Source organism: Artemia sp. Qi Xiang Cuo, chromosome 4 (genome assembly GCF_049724085.1).
Source record: "Artemia sp. Qi Xiang Cuo chromosome 4, ASM4972408v1, whole genome shotgun sequence".
Lineage (NCBI taxonomy): Eukaryota > Metazoa > Arthropoda > Branchiopoda > Anostraca > Artemiidae > Artemia > Artemia sp. Qi Xiang Cuo.
In genome coordinates, this window is record NC_142797.1 from 541,010 (window position 1) to 558,338 (window position 17,329).

The following is a 17,329-nucleotide window of genomic DNA, read 5'->3' on the forward strand; positions in this document are numbered from 1 at the left end:
ATTTAAAGTTCAATTCTAATTTTTCGGTTGGAAGATAGAAAAAGTAATACCATAATTGTGAATATTTTCATGGAAGATAATATGTTCTAGTTCAATTTTAAATTTTCTTAACGAAGTGAAGAAAAGTTCAAGTTCTCTACTGAATTTTACCAAAGAACACAATACAATTCTAATTTCTCCAAAGAAAATAAAAATCTTCCACTTAATTTCTATATTTCACAAAGACATAAAGAAATTTAAAGTTCAATTCTAAATTTTTCGGTTGGAAGATAGAAAAAGCAATACCATACTTGTGAAATATTTTCACGGAAGATAAAAAGTTCTAGTTCAATTTAAAATTTTCTCAACGAAGTGAAGAAAAAGTTCAAGTTCTCTTTGGAATTTTACCAAAGAACACAATTCAATTCTAATTTCGCCAAAGAAATCTTCGGAATTTTACCAGAGAACACGCTACAATTTAATTTCCCAGAAAACTAAATCTTCCACTTCAGTTCTTTATTTCACAAAGACATAAAAAAATTTAAAGTTCAATTCTAATTTTTCTGGTGGAAGATAGAAAAAGTAATAACATACTTGTGAATATTTTCATGGAAGATAAAAAGTTCTAGCTCAATTTTAAATTTTCTTAACGAAGTGAAGAAAAATTCAAGTTCTCTTCTGAACTTTACCAAAAAACACACTACAATTCTAATTTCTCCAGAGAAAACAAAAATCTTCCACTTGATTTCATTATTTCACAAAGACATAAAGAAATTTAAAGTTCAATTCTAATTTTTCGGTTGGAAGATAGAAAAAGTAATACCATACTTGTGAATATTTTCATGGAAGATAAAATGTTCTAGTTCAATTTTAAATTTTCTTAACAAAATGAAGAAAAGTTCAAGTTCTCTACTGAATTTTACCAAAGAACACAATACAATTCTAATTTCTCCAAAGAAAATAAAAATCTTTCACTTAATTTCTATATTTCACAAAGACATAAAGAAATTTCAAGTTCAGTTCTAAATTTTTTGGTTGGAAGATAGAAAAAGCAATACCATACATGTGAAATATTTTCACAGAAGATAAAAAGTTCTAGTTAAATTTAAAATTTTCTCAACGAAGTGAAGAAAAAGTTCAAGTTCTCTTCGGAATTTTACCAAAGAACACAATGCAATTCTAATTTCGCCAAAGAAAACAAAAATCTTCCACTTGATTTCTTTATTTCACAAAGACATAAAGAAATTTAAAGTTCAATTCTAATTTTTCGGTGGAAGATAGAAAAATTAATACCATTCTTGTGAAATATTTTCATGGAAGATAAAAAGTTCTAGTTCAATTTAAAATTTTCTTAACGAAGTGAAGAAGAATTCAAGTTCTCTTCTGAATTTTACCAAAGAACACACTTCAATTCTAATTTCGCCAAAGAAAAAAAAAATCTTCCACTTCAGTTCTTTATTTCACAAAGACATAAAGAAATTTAAAGTTCAATTCTAAATTTTTCGATTGGAAGATAGAAAAAAAAATTCCATACTTGTGAAATATTTTCACGGAAGATAAAAAGTTCTAGTTCAATTTAAAATTTTCTTAACGAAGTGAAGAAGAATTCAAGTTCTCTTCTGAATTTTACCAAAGAACACACTTCAATTCTAATTTCTCCAAAGAAAACAAAAATCTTCCACTTCAGTTCTATATTTCATGAAGACATAAAGAAATTTAAAGTTCAATTCTAAATTTTTCGGTGGAAGATAGAAAAATTAATAACATACTTGTGAATATTTTCACGGAAGATAAACAGTTCTAGTCCAATTTAAAATTTTCTCAATGAAGTGAAGAAAAGTTCAAGTTTTCTTCTGAACTTTACCAAAGAACACACTTCAATTCTAATTTCTCTAGAGAAAACTAAATTTTCACCTAAAAATTCACCTAAAAGTTAGGTGTTTGATTAGGTTATGTTAGATTAAGTTAGGTTAGATTAAGTTAGGTTAGGTTAAGTTAGGTTAGGCTAGGTTAGCCTACGTACGACGCGTACGTAGGCTAACCTAGCCTAACCTAACTTAACCTAACCTAACTTAATCTAACCTAACTAATCTAACCTAACCTAACCTAATCATACACCTAACTTTTTGCCTGTCTCTCACCTAACCTAACCTAACCTAACCTAACTTAATCTAGCCTAACCTAACCTAACCATACTTGGAGAAATTAGAATTGAAGCGTGTTCTTTGGTCAAATTCAGTAGAGAACTTGAACTTTCCTTGACTTCGTTGAGAAAATTTTAAATTGAACTAGAACTTTTTATCTTCCGGGAAAATATTCAAATGCATTGTATTTATCTTCAGTGAAAATATTCACAAGTATGGTATTAATTTTTCTATCTCTCACCGAAAAATATAGAATGGAACTTTAAATTTCTTTATGCCTTTGTGAAATAAATATTTGAAGTGGAAGATTTTTGTTTTCTCTGGAGAAATTAGAATTGAATTGTGTCCTTTGGTAAAATTTCGAAGAAAACTTGAACTTTTTTATCTTCTGTGTAAAATTTGGAAGAGTGTTTTAAATTTTTCATCTCTTCGAGACAGATCTGAACTAAAGTGGAAAATCTAGTTTTCTCTGGAGAAATTAGAATTGTATTGTGTTCTTTGGTAAAATTCAGTAGAGAACTTGAACTTTTTTTCTTCACTTCATTGAGAAAATTTAAAATTGAACTAGAACTTTTTATTTTCCGTGAAAATATTCACAAGTGTTGTATTGCTTTTTCTTATCTTCCACCGAAAAATTTAGAAATGAACTTTAAATTTCTTTATGTCTTTGTGAAATAAAGAAATCAAGTGGAAGATTTTTGTTTTCTTTGGCGAAATTAGAATTGAAGTGTGTTCTTTGGTAAAATTCAGAAGAGAACTTGAATTCTTCTTCACTTCGTTAAGAAAATTTTAAATTGAACTAGAACTTTTTATCTTACATGAAAATATTCACAAGTATAGTATTACTTTTTCTATATTCCAACCGAAAAATTAGAATTGAACATTAAATTTCTTTATGTCTTTGTGAAATAAAGAACTGAAGTGAAAGATTTTTGTTTTCTCTGGGGAAATTAGAATGGAATTGTGTTCTTTGGTAAAATCCCGAAGAGAACTTGACCTTTTTTATCTTCTGTGTAAAATTTTGGAACAGTGTTTTTAAATTTTTCATCTCTTCGAGACAGATCTGAACTAAAGTGGAAAATTTAGTTTTCTCTGGAGAAATTAGAATTGAAGTGTGTTCTTTGGTAAAATTCCGAAGAGAACTTGAACTTTTTTATCTTCTGTGAAAAATTTGGAACAGTGTTTTAAATTTTTCATCTCTTCGAGACAGATCTGAACTAAAGTGTAAAATATTATTTTTCTCTGGAGAAATTATAATTGTATTATGTTCTTTGGTAAAATTCAGTAGAGAACTTGAACTTTTCTTCACTTCATTAAGAAAATTTAAAATTGAACTAGAACTTTTTATCTTCCGTGAAAATATTCACAAGTATGGTATTGCTTTTTCTTATCTTCCACCGAAAAATTAGAAATGAACTTTAAATTTCTTTATGTCTTTGTGAAATAAAGAAATCAAGTGGAAGATTTTTGTTTTCTTTGGCGAAATTAGAATTGAAGTGTGTTCTTTAGTAAAATTCAGAAGAGAACTTGAATTCTTCTTCACTTCGTTATGAAAATTTTAAATTAAACTAGAACTTTTTATCTTCCATGAAAATATTCACAAGTATGGTATTAATTTTTCTATCTTCCACCAAAAAATTAGAATTGAACATTAAATTTCTTTATGTCTTTGTGAAATAAAGAACTGAAGTGGAAGATTTTTGTTTTCTCTGAAAAATTAGAATGGAATTGTGTTCTTTGGTAAAATCCCGAAGAGAACTTGAACTTTTTTATCTTCTGTGTAAAATTTTGGAAGAGTGTTTTAAATTTTTCATCTCTTCGAGACAGATCTGAACTAAAATGGAAAATTTAGTTTACTCTGGAGAAACTAGAATTGAAGTGTGTTCTTTGGTAAAGTTCAGAAGAGAACTTGAACTTTTTCTTCACTTCGTTAAGAAAATTTAAAATTGAACTATGACTTTTTATCTTCCATGAAAATATTCACAAGTATAGTATTACTTTTTCTATCTTCCAACCGAAAAATTAGAATTGAACTTTAAATTTCTTTATGTCTTTGTGAAATAAAGAACTGAAGTAGAAGATTTTAGTTTTCTCTGGGGAAATTAGAATTGTAGCGTGTTCTTTGGTAAAACTCCGAAGAGAACTTGAACTTTCCTTGACTTCGTTGAGAAAATTTTAAATTGAACTAGAACTTTTTATCTTCCATGAAAATATTCACAAGTATGTTATTAATTTTTCTATCTTCCACCGAAAAATTAGAATTGAACTTTAAATTTCTTTATGTCTTTGTGAAATAAAGAACTGAAGTGGAAGATTTTTGTTTTCTCTGAGAAATTAGAATTTAAGCGTGTTCTTTGGTAAAATTCAGTAGAGAACTTGAACTTTCCTTGACTTCGTTGAGAAAATTATAAATTCAACTAGAACTTTTTATCTTCCATGAAAATATTTCATATGTATGGTAATGCTTTTTCTGTCTTCCAATCGAAAAATTTAGAATTGAACTTGAAATTTATTTCTGTCTTTGTTAAATATATAAATAAAGTGTAAGATGTTTTTTTTCTTTGTCAAAATTAGAATTGTATTGTGTTCTTTGGTAAAATTCAGTAGAGAACTTGAAATTTTCTTCATTTTGTTAAGAAAATTTAAAATTTAACTAGAACATTTTATCTTCCGTGAAAATATTCATAGGTATGGTATTAATTTTTCTATCTTCCACCGAAAAATTAGAATTGAACTTTAAATTTCTTTATGTCTTTGTGAAATAGAGAAAACAAGTTTTTTCTGGGGGAAATTAGAATTATAGCGGTTGGCTGGTAAAATTCCGAAGAGAAATTGAACTTTCCTTGACTTCGTTGAGAAAATTTGGAAGAGTGTTTTAGATTTTTCATCTCTTCGAGACAGATCTAAACTAAAGTGGAAAATTTTAGTTTTCTCTGGAGAAATTAGAATTGAAGTGTGTTCTTTGGTAAAGTTCAGAAGAGAACTTGAACTTTTATTCACTTCATTGAGAAAATTTAAAATTGAACTAGAACTTTTTATCTTCCGTGAAAATATTCACAAGTATGGTATTGCTTTTTCCATCTTCCAGCGAAAAATTTAGAATTGAACTTTAAATTTATTTATGTCTTTGTGAAATATAGAACTTAAGTGGAAAATTTAGTTTTCTCTAGAGAAATTAGAATTGAAGTGTGTTCTTTGGTAAAGTTCAGAAGAAAACTTGAACTTTTCTTCACTTCATTGAGAAAATTTTAAATTGGACTAGAACTTTTTATCTTCTGTGAAAATAATCACAAGTATGTTATTAATTTTTCTATCTTCCACCGTAAAATTTACAATTGAACTTTAAATTTCTTTATGTCTTCATGAAATATAGAACTGAAGTGGAAGATTTTGTTTTCTCTGGAGAAATTAGAATTGAAGTGTGTTCTTTGGTAAAGTTCAAAAGAGAACTTGAACTTTTCTTCACTTCGTTGAGAAAATTTTAAATTGAACTAGAACTTTTTATCTTCCGTGAAAATAACGATAAATAAAAGTTCAAATAGGGATAAAATCCTTTTAATAGACAGTGATGATAGAAATTCACAAAAATACCAGATATTTCGGTCACATATACAGTGACCGTCAGTTTTACTACTGATGACGGTCACTGCATATGTGACCGAAATATCTGGTATTTTTTGTGAATTTCTATCATCACTGTCTATTAAAAGGATTTTATCCCTTTTTGAACTTTTATTTATCGTCATGGAAAGGCAGTGTGGTCTCCGAAATTATCTCCGTGAAAATATTTCACAAGTATGGTATTTCTTTTTCTATCTTCCAATCGAAAAATTTAGAATTGAACTTTAAATTTCTTTATGTCTTTGTGAAATAAAGAAATCAAGTGAAGATTTTATTTTCTTTGGCGAAATTAGAATTGAAGTGTGTTCTTTGGTAAAATTCAGAAGAGAACTTGAATTCTTCTTCACTTCGTTAAGAAAATTTTAAATTGAACTAGAACTTTTTATCTTCCATGAAAATATTCACAAGTATGGTATTAATTTTTCTATCTTCCACCGAAAAATTAGAATTGAACTTTAAATTTCTTTATGTCTTTGTGAAATATAGAAATCAAGTGGAAGATTTTTGTTTTCTTTGGCGAAATTAGAATTGAAGTGTGTTCTTTGGTAAAATTCCGAAGAGAACTTGAACTTTTTCTTCACCTCATTGAGAAAATTTTAAATTGAACTAGAACTTTTTATCTTCCGTGAAAATATTTCACAATTATGGTATTGCTTTTTCTATCTTCCAACCGAAAAATTTAGAATTGAACTTTAAATTTCTTTATGTCTTTGTGAAATATAGAAATTAAATGGAAGATTTTTATTTTCTTTGGAGAAATTAGAATTGTATTGTGTTCTTTGGTAAAATTCAGTAGAGAACTTGAACTTTTCTTCATTTTGTTAAGAAAATTTAAAATTGAAATAAAAAATTTTATCTTGCATGAAAATATTCACAAGTATGGTATTACTTTTTCTATCTTCCAACCGAAAAATTAGAATTGAACTTTAAATTTCTTTATGTCTTTGTGAAATAAAGAAATCAAGTGGAAGATTTTTGTTTTCTTTGGCGAAATTAGAATTGAAGCGTGTTCTTTGATAAAATTCAGAAGAGAACTTGAATTTTTCTTCACTTCGTTAAGAAAATTTTAAATTGAGCTAGAACTTTTTATCTTCAATGAAAATATTCACAAGTATATTATTACTTTTTCTATCTTCCAACAGAAAAATAAGAATTGAACTTTAAATTTTTTTATGTCTTTGTGAAATAAAGAACTGAAGTGGAAGATTTAGTTTTCTCTGGGGAAATTAGAATCGTAGCGTGTTCTCTGGTAAAATTCCGAAGATTTCTTTGGCGAAATTAGAATTGAATTGTGTTCTTTGGTAAAATTCCAAAGAGAACTTGAACTTTTTCTTCACTTCGTTGAGAAAATTTTAAATTGAACTAGAACTTTTTATCTTCCGTGAAAATATTTCACAAGTATGGTATTGCTTTTTCTATCTTCCAACCGAAAAATTTAGAATTGAACTTAAAATTTCTTTATGTCTTTGTGAAATATAGAAATTAAGTTTAAGATTTTTATTTTATTTGGCGAAATTAGAATTTTATTGTGTTCTTTGGTAAAATTCAGTAGAGAACTTGAACTTTTCTTCACTTCGTTAAGAAAATTTTAAATTGAACTAGAACTTTTTTATCTTCCATGAAAATATTCACAAGTCTGGTATTACTTTTTCTATCGTCCAATCGAAAAATTAGAATTGAACTTTAAATTTCTTTATGTCCATGTGAAATAAAGAAATCAAGTGGAAGATTTTTGTTTTATTTGGAGACATTAGAATTGACGTGTGTTTTTTGATAAAATTAAAAAGAGAACTTGAATTTTTCTTCACTTCGTTAAGAAAATTTTAAATTGAGCTAGAACTTTTTATCTTCCATGAAAATATTCACAAGTATATTATTACTTTTTCTATCTTCCAACAGAAAAATTAGAATTGAACTTTAAATTTTTTTATGTCTTTGTGAAATAAAGAACTGAAGTGGAAGATTTAGTTTTCTCTGGGGAAATTAGAATTGTAGCGTGTTCTCTGGTAAAATTCCGAAGAGAACTTGAACTTTCCTTGACTTCGTTGTGAAAATTTGGAAGTGTTTTAAATTTTTCATCTCTTCGAGACAGATCTAAACTAAAGTGGAAAATTTAGTTTTCTCTGGAGAAATTAAAATTGAAGTATGTTCTTTGGTATAGTTCAGAAGAAAACTTGAACTTTTTTTCACTTCGTTGAGAAAATTTCAAGTTGAGCTAGAACTTTTTATCTTCCGTGAAAATATTCACAAGTATGGTATTGCTTTTTCTATCTTCCAACCGAAAAATTTAGAATTGAACTTTAAATTTCTTTATGTCTTTGTGAAATATAGAAATTAAGTGGAAAATGTAGTTTTCTTTGGAGAAATTAGAATTGAAGTGTGTTCTTTGGTAAAGTTCAGAAGAGAACTTGAATTTTTCTTCACTTCGTTGAGAAAATTTTAAATTGTACTAGAACTTTTTATTTTCCGTGAAAATATTCACAAGTATGTTATTAATTTTTCTATCTTCCACCGTAAAGTTTAGAATTGAACTTTAAATTTCTTTATGTCTTCATGAAATATAGAACTGAAGTGGAAGATTTTTGTTTTCTCTGAAGAAATTAGAATTGAAGTGTGTTCTTTGGTAAAGTTCAGAAGAGAACTTGAACTTTTCTTCACTTCGTTGAGAAAATTTTAAATTGAACTAGAACTTTTTATCTTCCGTGAAAATATTTCACAAGTATGGTATTTCTTTTTCTATCTTCCAATCGAAAAATTTAGAATTGAACTTTAAATTTCTTTATGTCTTTGTGAAATAAAGAAATCAAGTGAAGATTTTATTTTCTTTGGCGAAATTAGAATTGAAGTGTGTTCTAATTTTTCTATCTTCCACCGAAAAATTAGAATTGAACTTTAAATTTCTTTATGTCTTTGTGAAATAAGGAAATCAAGTGGAAGATTTTTTGTTTTCTTTGGCGAAATTAGAATTGAATTGTGTTCTTTGGTAAAATTCCGAAGAGAACTTGAACTTTTTCTTCACTTCGTTAAGAAAATTTAAATTGAGCTAGAACTTTTTATCTTCCATAAAAATATTCACAAGTATAGTATTACTTTTTCTATCTTCCAACCGAAAAATTAGAATTGAACTTTAAATTTCTTTATGTCTTTGTGAAATAAAGAACTGAAGTGGAAGATTTTAGTTTTCTCTGGAGAAATTAGAATTGTAGCGTGTTCTCTGGTAAAATTCGAAAGAGAACTTGAACTTTCCTTGACTTCGTTGAGAAAATTTGGAACAGTGTTTTAAATTTTTCATCTCTTCGAGACAGATCTGAACTAAAGTGGAAAATTTAGTTTTCTCTGGAGAAATTAGAATTGAAGTGTATTCTTTGGTAAAGTTCAGAAGAGAACTTGAACTTTTCTTCACTTCATTGAGATGGGGACCGGGGGGTACTTCTGGATTGGGGTATGGGGATTGGAACCCTTTGGATCGGGGTAGGGCGATTGGGGCTCTTTGGGGTTGTGGTAGGGGACCTCACAACACTGTTCAATGGAACTTGTGTATTATAACGACCACACTCAAAATCATCTTTTAAATCATCTTTTAAATCAACGTCTCTAACGGTTTCGCCGTAATAATTCCATAAGCTGTCTAAAACCGTTTCGCCCAAATAATCCCTAAAAGTAATTTCATCGTGTTCCTTTTGTTTGGCATCTCAGTGCTTTCACATTTCAAATTTCTAGGAAACCCTTTCCTACGTTAATCTCTTCATCTCATAAATTTTCCTAGCTAAACTATTATGGTTTCGTTAGAATATCAATTTATCTCTCCGACTTAAAGCTCCAGTGAAGCCGTATTTAAAAATAGAATTTCTATCTCTTTAGACTCCCACATAATTCCAAGATAACAAGTGATGTTATTTATAATTCATGACACTATAGATCAATGAAGCCCTATTTAAAAATAGAATATTAATTTTTCTCTCTGACCTAAAGAACGTTTATCCCTCAGACCTAAGATTAAAGAAGCCTTAATGTTTCTTAATTCCCCCTTCGTGAATCAATAATTTCCCCTAGCGATTATGTAAATCCAAGTGAGAAAATAATCCATGAACGGGACAAAGTTTCTGTTTTTCCATTCTCACTGACAAAAACCATAAAAACATCAAATAAATGTGACAAAGTTTCTGTTTTTCAAATTATCACTGACAAAGACCCTAAAAACATCAAATAAATCGAACAACACACATATCCATCCATGAAAACAACCATAAATGTGACAAAATTCATGTTTTTCCAAGTGAGAAAAATACTGTTTTTTCATTCTCACTGAGAAAACCATAAACCACGTGGTGGGGTCACGAGTTATAGGGTCCTCTCTACTAATTTCTTGCTGTGTAATTCTTATCAAAAAGTTAGTAGAGTTTACCAGTTCATCGTACATCATTAACAACAATTACAGACCGTTGGTATTCAAGTGAAAATTGGGTCATTAAGGTTATTTGAATAACGTGTGTAAAGTGAAGCATTTTACTGGAAGAGGTGTGGTAAAACTCGGTTATATACTTTTGTCATGCTGGGATGAATAAAAATTACTCGAAAAATAAAAACCATTGTTTAGAAGTAATAAATAAACAGGCTATTTGAACTAATTTTAAGGTACGAGTGGCTTCATGACTGCATAATAACCCAAGGAACTTATTGAGAAAGGCAGCAAGTATACCTTAATTTCGAAATAATTTGGTGTATATCTTTAAGATATTGAAGAAAACACTAAATTTTCATGAAGTGGCTAATGGCAGGGAGACGGGTTTTGATTGATCAGAAGTTTTGATCTCGATTAAAGAAATGCTTTTCCAAGATATTGTACTTAGTAACTAAGCCTCTCAGAGTTGGAAATGAGTTAAATAGCAAGAAAAAAAAAATAAAAAGTTTGTAGAAAAGAATAAAAGCTTCTTCATAGCAATATATTCCCCCCCCCCACGCCAAAGGGTTCAATTAGATACTGTATAAGCTTTTATTTAATACTGTATAAACTATCCACCAAGCCTTATAATAGTACCTTAAAATAAGCTCTGTTTGTTTTGTAACAATGAACGACTTTGCTACCAGTTAAATAAAAAAACTATTTTTTTCAAGTGAAAGTAAAGAGCATCACTAAAACTTAAAACAAACGGAAATTATTCCGTTTATGAGAGGGTTATTTTTTTTCTAAAGCTTTTTATTTGAACTAGATGGCCCCCTTTTATGAAGACTTAATCTTTAAGAATTGGGTAAAAACGTCAAACTGCAGCATAAGGAACTGGCTTCCCCTTCATTTAAATCCTGATTCCCTTCCATAGAAAAGTCTATCTCCCCATTAGTATAATCAAGGTCATTCCCAGGGAGGGTACTTTATTGGATTTCTTGGGATTTTATAAATCTAGAAAGATTTATAGGTCAATTTTATTAAAAGCTGTTTCGCACAGCATTGTATAGGGATTTAGTGGAGTCCTCACGATATTGTATAGAAAGATAATGAAGTCCTCACAACACTTTTGAGATGCTTCATAGTCTATGCGGTATTGTGTAAAGGAAGGGGGTCTGGACAGATTACAATAGAGGATACGGGGCTTACGGACGTGTCGCAGAAGGAGATAACATGTGGTTAGGAATAGGAGACAAACTCTATCTGCATGGTGTACTTTGCTAAATTTCTTGAGGAGCACCATATCGCATTTCCAGGGGGGCTCCTCGTCTCACGATGTACCTATAGACTTACTAATTCTTAGGAGGGGTTTTTATATTATGGGGTAGTGGAACAAGGGGTAACAGGGGGGAGTGGAGCAAGGGGATCGACACTTCTAAATCTAAGCTAAGTAGCCTAGAGGTCTAAAAGAATTTTATTATATTTTCTTTCACAGACAAGAGTTTTTCTTTGTTATTGTACTCTACATTTCTTCCTATTATTTCGGACGAACCCAATCGTTTCCATTCATTGTGATTGTGGTGAGATCAAAGTCAGGAAAAGCTTTCTAACAGCTGAAAGTGACGTATTTCGTCGCATGTTTGAAGTGGATATGATTGAGAATCAGAGGAATACAGTTTTTGCTGAGGATGTCCATTTCAAGACACTGCAATTTATTATCCAGTATTTTGAGACCAAAGCTATCTCTGGCTTTGAAAAAATAAACAAGGATGTTTTTGATTATATAGTTGGGAAATACAACTTTATTAACATAAAAGATGATATTGCTGGAAAATTATTGAGTGAATCCGCACCAACAATGGATACTAATTTAGTTGCTCTTGAAAAAATTTTCTCTGTTTTTAATAGTCCAAGGTATAAGGTATTTGCTTTCCGTATATTATCATATATTATTCAAAATAAGAAGATCTACTATTTTAAACAAGATCTTAGCTTCATCGATGACTTTAGTGCTGAAGATTTTACAGAGTTATCAAAAATGTGTTGTGCTGAAATCAAGCAAGCGAAGAGATGTTTGTGGGATGGTTATCTGGATTGTTTCTACAGTTGGACTTCAAAGAACCCTGAAGAGAGGTCTATTACATCGTTAGCTCTCCTTCCTCTCATTTCTTGTAATCTTTCGTCAATACGCTTGCACGCTATGCTATTAGAAATTGTACCGACCGTCTCATATTGAAAAGATGTATGTACATGTAAGCTAAATAAACATATTTTTTCTTGTTTTCATCTTATGTCTAAATTTCTTTATAATAATATTTAAAATTAAATATTGGTGAATATACTATTCACCAAGCCTTATAATAGTACCTTAAAATAAGCTCTGTTTGTTTTGGAAAAATGAACTACTTTGCCACCAGTTAAATAGAAAAAACTATTTTTTTCAAGTGAAAGTAAAGAGCATCATTAAAACTTAAAACAAACGGAAATTATTCCGTTTATGAGAGGGTTATTTCTTCCTCATTCCCTACCTCTTAGTGCTAAAGTTTTTTAGTATTTTTTTTTTCAAAAGCTTTTTATTTGAACTAAATGGCCCCCTTTTATGAAGACTTAATCTTTAAGAATTGGAAAAAAACGTCAAACAGCAGCATAAGGAACTGGCTTCCCCTTCATTTAAATCCTGATTCCCATCCATAGAAAATTCTATCTCCCCAGTAGTATAATCAAGGTCATTCCCAGGGAGGATACTTTATTGGATTTCTAGGGATTCTATAAATCTAGGAAGATTTATAGGTCAATTTTATTAAAAGCTGTTTCGCACAGCATTGTATAGGGATTTAGTGGAGTCCTCACGATATTGTATAGAAAGATAATGGAGTCCTCACAACACTTTTGAGATGTTGCATAGTCTATACGGTATTGTGTAAAGGAGGGGGATCCGGACAGATTGCAATAGAGGATACGGGGCTTACGGACGCGTTGCAGAAGGAGATAACATGTGGTTAGGAATAGGAGACAAACTCTATGTGCATGGTGTACTTTGCTAAATTTCTTGAGGAGCACCATATCGCATTTCCAGGGGGGCTCCTCGTCTCACGATGTACCTATAGACTTACTAATTCTTAGGAGGGGTTTTTATATTATGGGGTAGTGTAACAGGGGGGAGTGGAGCAAGGGGATCGACACTTCTAAATCTAAGCTAAGTAGCCTAGAGGTCTAAAAGAATTTTATTATATTTTCTTTCACAGACAAGAGTTTTTCTTTGTTAATGTACTCTATATTTCTTCCGATTATTTCGGACATTATACTTTGTTCATAACATCCGTTTTTTGGGATATGCTAAAAGTTCATCTTAAGAGTGCTAAATCTTGTACGGTTTGACCGTGTTTTCAATTTTCGTTAATATAAGCTATGAAATATAATGAATAAAATATTTATATCAAGAAATCGCTATTTCATTAGCAACAAAAGCAAACAGTACGTGGTAACGAACTGTAAGTAAGGAACGACCCGACTCAATATAACTAAAACTAAAAAAATCGAAATTTTGATACCAATAGATGCATCCAAAGAATCAAATTCTTAAGCTGATTTTAAATATATAAGTTTCATCAAGTTTAGTGGTACCATTTAAAAGTTACGAGCCTGAGAAAATTTCTCTAATTAAAAAAAAGGGTGAAACACCCCCTAAGTAACAGAATCTTAATAAAAATCACACCATCAGATTCGACGTATTCGAGAACCCTATTGTAAGGTTTTAAGCTCTTATATTCAAAATTTGGAATTCTGTCTTTTTTGCCAGAAGAAAGTTCACGGATGCGTGTTTATTTATTGTTTTTTTTTCCTGGGGTGATCGTATCGACCCAATGGTTCTAAAATATCGTAAGAGGGCTCATTCAAAGGGAATTTAAAAGTTCTAATGCCCTTTTTAAGTGACAAAAAAATATTGAAGGTAACAAGGCCCCCTTCTACGCTAATTTTTTCCCCAAAGTCCCCAGATCGAAATTTTGAGATAGATGGACTTCATCTATTGGTAAACTCGTGATGGTAGCAGTAACGTTTGCTAATGCTTAGTTTTTTATCAATTCATCTTTAGATTCCATGGTGATATTGTCTTTCAAAGCCCTTTTTATTTTACTTGCAGTTTCGTTGTCTATTACGACTTTATTTTTGCATAGGTCGCAGCTCACAACACTTGGATATGATATGACTTATGATACTGTTTGAGCAATGCCAGAAAGACGGTGATATGATCTTTCAACGGGTAATGTGTTACCAGCAACGGTAGCAAGAAGTTGAACGTCGCCCTTCGAAACTAAAAAATAGAGTTTTTGATACCAATAGATACATCAAAAGAATCAGAATTTTATGCTAGTTTCAAATACATAAGTTTCATCTAATCTAACCCATCAAAAGTTACGCGCGTGAAAATTTGGCTTAATTTCGAAAAAAGGAGGAAACTACTCTTAAAAGTCATAGAACTTTAGTGGAGGATCACACCATCAGATTCAGTGAATCAGAGAACCCTACAATAGAAGTTTCAACAAAATTCAAACTTTAGCGTAAAGAGTGTGCTATTGAATAGGGGGGGCGAACTCCCTAAGATACGTAATAAAAACATAGGAATGTAGAAGTTCGTCACGTAAGTTACGTCAGAACAAAATTTCGAGAAAGCCATTTAGCACAAAAAAGTAAAATTGATATTCAATTTTCGTTTATTTATTCATGTACGGTGAGCCAAAATCAAAGCTGCATTAATTCAAAACCATTCAAAAATTAAATGATAAAAAAAAAGTTTTTTTAGCTAAAAGTAAGGAGCGATATTAAAACTTAAAACGAACAGAAATTATTCCTTATATGAAAGGGCAGTCCCCTCCTCAACGCTTCGCTGTTTACGCTAAAAATTGACTGTCTCACAACTTGTTTTTTAAAACAATAAAAAAACTCTAGCGTAAAGAGTGAGGCGTTGAGTGGAGGACCGCCTCTTTCATATACGGAATAATTTCTGTTCGTTTTAAGTTTTAATGTCGCTCCTTACTTTCACCTTATTTTACTGTCAATTTGGAGAAGATCATCAGGGATAATATACCGTTTCTTGAAATGCGGATTGAGGTATGTGGCAATCGTGACGAATGTGATCTGAACAAGGCTTATAAGCCTAGAAAAAACCTGTAAGAGGTTCTCAGCAACATTTGAAAGTTGCTGAGCCAACCTTATTAAACGCAGTTTGAATACAGGCTATGTCAACTTTAGGATACAGCTGTACATGCCGTGTATCAGCATATATGAGTCAACGGACTGAATTCATTTTTCTTCTCCTTGGAATTTGCGAAACAAATATCTATTTTGGATCTTTTCTGCTGGATGTTCACCGGTAGATACTAGAAAAAGCCGAAGTAATAACATTTTCGATATTCGATACATCTATGTCTAATATCGTCCAACACTAGTTCTTTAAAAACAGAAATTACTATTAAAAAGGCACTAGCCCTTTGAATTTCCAATCGACTGAGCTCTTTTTCAAGTTTCTACGACAAAGATTTCAATAAAAAACCTTATATACCCCCAGGGCATAAATTATAACCCTTGCCCTGAAGACTGTGGAGGGGGGGGGGAGTGTCCTGCTCAAAGCTATAATTTCTTGAACTTTAAACTGCGTGGAAAAAAATGACTATCTCAAAATTTTGATTGGAAATGTTTGGGGAAATGATGGACGTGGAAAGGGTGTTAGTTGCTTTCCAATCACTTTGGACTATTGAAAAGGGCACTAGAAGTTTCAATTTCCAAACGAATGAGCCCTTTTTGAAGTTTTTACGACAGTGCGTTCTACAGAAACCTTATATGCCCCAGTGCAGAACTTACAACCCTTTCCTTGAGGGCTGTGGTGGAGAGTCATCCACTATTCTAGTGGTAAATCAATAACGCTGAACAAAATGGGCTGGACAAAAAACATTATATGGCCCATGCCCATGACTATCTGGATATGGAACCATCTTACCCCCCCCAATAAAAATTCTGGAGCTACTCTCCTGTTAAGTGTGCAACTCGCTGAGTGACATGAGTGGCAAATTTTAAATCTACTTTTTGATGGTATCAATATGGTATCAATGGTATCAATGGTATCAATATGGTATCAATATGGTATTGATGGTATCAATAAAATTCCTTCAACAGAAATGAATAATCTGGTTTTGTCAATCTTGTTTTGGCAACATTACTGAGAATCGACAATAACCGTATAAGAATAGAAAAATAAAAAACATTCTCTAGAAATAATAAATAAACAGGCTATTTAAACTTATTGTAAGAGACGAGTGGCTTCATGACAGCATAATAACCCAAGGAACTGATTGGGAAAGGCAGCAAGTATCCCTTAATTTCGAAATAATTTGGTGTATATCTTCAAGAAATTGAAGAAAACACTAAATTTTCATGAAGTGGCTAATGGCAGGGAGACGGGTTTTGATTGATCAAAAGTTTGATCTCGATTAAAGAAATGCTTTTCCAAAATATTGTACTTAGCAACTAAGCCTCTCAGAGTTGTAAATGAGTTAAATAGTAAGAAAAAAAAATCGCTGTTAAACCTCATATTTTGTTATACGGTACTTTATTTTATATAAAATGATTCTTTAGCCGCATATATCTGGCAAATAGTAGTAAGGGTGTACACAGTTCTAAACTTACATGAAAACTTACATTGAATTGCGCAAGAAAAACCCATGCCTGAGACATTAAACTTACGCGTGAACATTTTAAAAGTTGGCACACTATAATGCTTGTTATGAAACTAAAGACAAGGTTTTAAGAAATTTCACAATTTTTTTTTTTAAGTTGGCAAGATATAATATGGTCTAACATGTTTTGAGAGTATGGTCGTAATTATATAACTTGAGCAGACAGGTTTTTTTTGTTGTTGTTGATAAGAATTTCATAAGAATGTACGTCATGAGTTCACGTGCACATTTTTATTTAAAGCTGGTATGGTATAAAGTAGTCAAACATGTTTTGGGGAGTATGCATGAAATTATGTAACTCAACCATAGTGTTTTTCGAGTCAACATCCGTTTTTATTCGTCCTTGAAATTCAGTATAAAATTTTTTAATTTCTATTATGTTTTAACATATCGAACATAGTACACTGAATTTTATTGACTTTGAAACAATGGATATTTCTATTTTCAACGTGAGTATTGTTTACTGAATT

At 30.7% G+C, this 17,329-nt stretch overlaps 1 protein-coding gene across 1 annotated transcript in view; it reads left to right on the forward strand.

Annotated features, from left to right (window-relative positions):
* LOC148952659 (uncharacterized) overlaps positions 1-17,329 on the forward strand; it is a 160,683-nt gene that overhangs the window by 113,586 nt on the left and 29,768 nt on the right. Inside the window, exon 7 of the mRNA XM_089087326.1 lies at positions 11,624-12,200. Within this exon, the coding sequence (XP_088943452.1) occupies positions 11,624-12,200 (577 nt within the window). The remainder of the gene's footprint in view (positions 1-11,623; positions 12,201-17,329) is intronic.